This window comes from Rhagoletis pomonella, unplaced genomic scaffold, assembly GCF_013731165.1.
Source record: "Rhagoletis pomonella isolate Grant_MI unplaced genomic scaffold, Rhpom_1.0 Rhpom_scaffold_00429, whole genome shotgun sequence".
Classification (NCBI taxonomy): Eukaryota; Metazoa; Arthropoda; class Insecta; order Diptera; family Tephritidae; genus Rhagoletis; species Rhagoletis pomonella.
In genome coordinates, this window is record NW_023458983.1 from 29724 (window position 1) to 34022 (window position 4299).

Here is a 4299-nt window from a genome sequence, read left to right on the forward strand (position 1 = left end):
CTGTCCTCTTTCTAGTGGGGGTCTGCGTTGCCGGAGAAGAGGGGCTACCGAATGTCAAAGGTATACAATATTTCTTGTGCATATCACAGTATTTTTGCGCAGAACCCACATCGAAATTTGCAAAAAAGTGCGTAGTGCAAACCGAATTTATTAATAATTTGAAACATTTATTTTAAATAAAGGTTTAATCCTTGATTACACGTGTATGTTAAAGTTTTTAGATTCGGGTTATGCGTTTGGACATAACAACCGAAAATTATTGTTCAAATAACTCAACCGGACCCAGGTTTCTCGATAAGGGGCAACAAAGATTCTTGTTTGCTCGTTTATATAAAGTAGTGGATAAAAATATACGTATATGCAAAATGCAAATTTATCATTTTAAATGAACGCAACTAATATTTCCTGAAAACACACATCGATTTACATCTTTTATCTCGCCTCCGACACAGAATTGTTTTCCTACAAAATTACGCAAAAAAGCTTGCTCGTTCGTTTTTAGGCATGCCATTGTTACGAATTTCGAAGATACGATTCAGATTGCAGCATACCATTCCTACGATTCGTAGCAAAATCCGAATACGAAAGTGTTGCAGAATAGGGGTGTTAATTAAATTGTTTGCTAAAAGACAAACAAGATCAATAACAGGCCAATTCTGGCATCTGTCTTTCAACCCACCTCAGTCTTTCGAGACAAAAGTCTTTATATTTCGGCTGAAAGCCCTTTTCTGTATTTCGAATAACTAATTAGGTTTGTGCGTCGAGCAAAAAATTTTTACGAATTTGTACGAATTATCACGATTTTTGCCCAAATCGCGTTCGTGCAGACCAAAAAATTATCCAACACTCAAAAATTGTGAGAGCAAAGTGACAGTTCTCTTCGAGAGAAGTTGCAAATTCTTGCTGGAAAAAATTTTGCCATTTTGCGTTTTTTTTAAGAAACAAGGAAGTAAGTAATTGTTGATATAATTAATTTAGTTAATTCCAATGATTTGAACTTAATTCGGCTGAAAAAAAAATGGTATTCGCAATCGGAATGCAATAGCAACCAGAGTCGATTTAAGAAACCCGACAGCTAGTACGAAGAAGAAATTGAAATGTATGTTAAAGAAAGTCAGAACAACAAGAAATATACATGTATATCCTGTTTTTGGCCATCCGAACGAATTTTAAAATTCTATAAAAATTTTTTGTTTGAAATGCAACTGTGAACGCCAGCTGGCAGGGAAACTTGCAAATTCCTGCAAATTTGCGTTCGTGCAGAAATTTGCAAGTTTCTCAACATGAGAGAGATTTTGAGAGAATTTTTTCTTACTCTCTGATATTTTGAGTGTTGGATAAATCTTGCTGGATTTTCGACGAACAAACCTATTGAAAGATGTGCTCATAGTATTATTATATTTATCTTTTAGCAATAAGTTTTCTAAAAACTAAGCGAAATGAAAAAAACATTTTTTTAAAACAGGAACAACTAAAAATTTAAGAAACTTAAAGTGAAAGAAAAAAGATGGATAAAAAAGTTTCCAAACGTTAAATAAGATAAAAAAATATGAATTTTTTAAGCAATAAAGCTTAAAACCCGGTTTTTAAAAAATTCGTTGCCGAGGATTGAACTCGGATCATACAAAAAATAAAAATAAAAATTCAATGGCCCGTAGCTCTAGTCAATATAAAGTCTACTCTAAAGTTAAAAACAAGTTTTTTTGACAGATATCCTCTTGAAAGTTATGGCAACAAACTGCTTTTAACTTTAGAGTCAATTTTACTTTGACTATAACTACGGGCCAATTTATTTGTACACCATAGAAAAGTTGTCTACGCCGTCTCACCACGGAGAAAAATCTTACCGATTCGCACAGCCTAAAACTTATTTTGGCGGAAATTTCTTGCACTATATGTGCCAAAACCGTGTTTGTGTAAGATTAAATTTCACAATATTGCAATAGTAAATTTAAAAAACTAATGTTTAACAAAATTGTATAAAATTTATAAGGTTTCGGAACTCATTTCGATCTTTTCCGGACTTCATTTGTAAAGAAATAAATATTGTACCAGCATGCTGGTATGTTCTATGCTTCGAGCTTGATTTTACAATCCCTTGATGACGCCAGTAAGCTGATGTCGTGTATCCCCCTTTAAACGCGCAGGATCTACGAACTATGAAAAATATTTATAATTAATTACATTTTATTTAGAAAATTAAAATATTTTACGGATCATATTATTTAGTAAGGCAGACGATATTCGCTGCTTCGTTTAACTGCCGTTTTTTTCATTCAAATTAAATAAAAGGATAATTACAATAAATGTATTTAAATACAAAAGTCAACAGGCTGTTGTTTTACTTAGGAATCTAAGCCCACACTGTTCGGAAAACGTGCTAGATACCGCTGTAGTCGTAAGAATTTAATCGATATTAAACGTTTGTCGAACCACCAGCCATTAATCTCATTATGTATTATACCAGCATCAATCTCACTACCACATCGAACATAAACACAGCAACTTTGTTTATCAATCTGGATATCTTGAATACAACAACGAGTTCCCACTTTCTCTATTAGAGCTGCTTCTATTATTTGTTTCAAATTCGGAATGTTGACTTCTGAGGAGTCAAACATATGCCGAATTTTTAAACATGAAGTAGGTGGGTTATCAATTTTATTTGCGCAATCGAATGCTGGACTTTGCCATTTCTTAAGAAGCCCATTTGCTCGAGTATTACCATTTGCATTACCTATCCATTTCATTGTTCGATAATCTTCTCCATCCACATTTTTTACACCAAATTGTATTCGGCTATCTGTTGCATCTAAAATTTGTAATGCTTCTTTCCAAAATTTTAAATGAGTGCTTCGTTTCTTAAAAGGAATCAGTTTATCACGCAAATGAATTATAATCACTTCACGTTCTTCTGGAGTTTCGCTAAGAGAAGCTCTATAAATGAGTTCGTTTACAATGTCTGTAGTGAACTGTTCAATAATATTAGAACGATTCACTCGCCAAGCCCTGATGTAACGATATATTGTATAGCTTATTCCAGACAGTAGAGCAATTATAGCTCCTATACCAATAATCACAAAGAAACTTTGAAGCTTTGTGACCAAAAAGCAAAATACAGGATTTACTATTAAAAATTTGTAGTTTTCCCCATCTGTTGTTGCTATATTCCACTGAGGGTTTTGCTTTATAAGAAATCTCGCATGTATCAAATGTTTCCTCCAAGTGTGCACATTGTAATTATGGCCCATTGTTTCCATATAATTTATGAGCTCTGCTTCGCTAATTGAAGTTTTTTTATTGTTACATTCATACTTTTTAGAACGAATTTTAAGGGTTTTCTCAATTTCCGCTATTAAATTAATTGCAATATCCGCGTCGACTGGAGACAAACAATCATCTGTTGTGAAGGTACCATCGCATACCGGTATTTGACTTACGAAATTGTAAGTTTGCAAATGCTTTGGACTTTGAAATATGTAAATTAATCCCAAGCAAATAAAAAATACTATGAACGTTCCAACTAGCACGCAAGGTTTAAAGCTTTGATTTAGCAGGGATTGAGTGCTTATATACGATAAAAAATCACACATCGTCCTCTTTGATTTGCTGAGATATTTGTTAGTTTCTTTTGGTAACGACAGAAGTGTTTGGAAATTATGTTCACATGCTTTTGGTTTTCGAAACGTTTTTTCCCGGAAACTCAATAATCTGCTTACAACTCCTAAATGAGATTCTTTGCAGGAGGTATTGGAAACATTCGTTTCTGGCGAACTTAGAATAAAATCCGTCGTAGGTGAATATAAATGATCAGTATGTTGCAGGCCACTCACAGTAAAAGGCAAGTACTCTTTAAGAGTGCGATTATATTTATGTTCAGTGCAGTTAGCGGTCTGCATTTCTTCCTTAACTGTGGACTTAATATTATATATGCGCCGAGTCATTGGCAAATCATGTTTAGACATCTGACCAGGATTCCTACGGTGTGACAGCATAGAGTTGGATTTGAAGTTTTTTCGTAATTTATTTATGAGTATACCACGCGTAGTCTCTGTGATAGGTATTTTAGGATATCCAAGGACTAATAATTTCTGCCTCAATTCGACATCACTTAGCTCCTCAAAGGTATTCATCTTATATTTTAATATGGTATGAATAATTTATTCTTCAGTATATCCAGTAAACAAACTTAGCTGTTTTTTTTCACCAAATTTGGTCCCCATAAAGGACTAGTGTTGCAAGCAACGCTTTTTCGGCAATTAGGGTGATGTGCAGCTATTTAATGTGGTGAAAATTATT

The 4299-nt window shown here is 33.7% G+C and overlaps 1 protein-coding gene across 2 annotated transcripts; it reads right to left on the reverse strand.

The window, feature by feature from the left end:
* Nucleotides 1-2032: 2032 nt before the first annotated feature.
* Nucleotides 2033-4209, reverse strand: LOC118750859 (inner nuclear membrane protein Man1-like). Of its 2 annotated transcripts, XM_036485589.1 has the most exons (2): nt 4040-4126; nt 2033-3978 (listed from the first exon to the last, which is right to left on the reverse strand). In XM_036485589.1, exon 2 carries the CDS (start codon nt 3963-3965, stop codon nt 2346-2348), a length of 1620 nt encoding a protein of 539 aa, XP_036341482.1. In that variant the 5' UTR covers nt 3966-3978; nt 4040-4126; the 3' UTR covers nt 2033-2345. The 2 variants fall into 2 exon arrangements, with proteins under 2 accessions (XP_036341482.1, XP_036341481.1); XM_036485588.1 differs by having other exon boundaries at nt 2033-4209.
* Nucleotides 4210-4299: the final 90 nt, after the last annotated feature.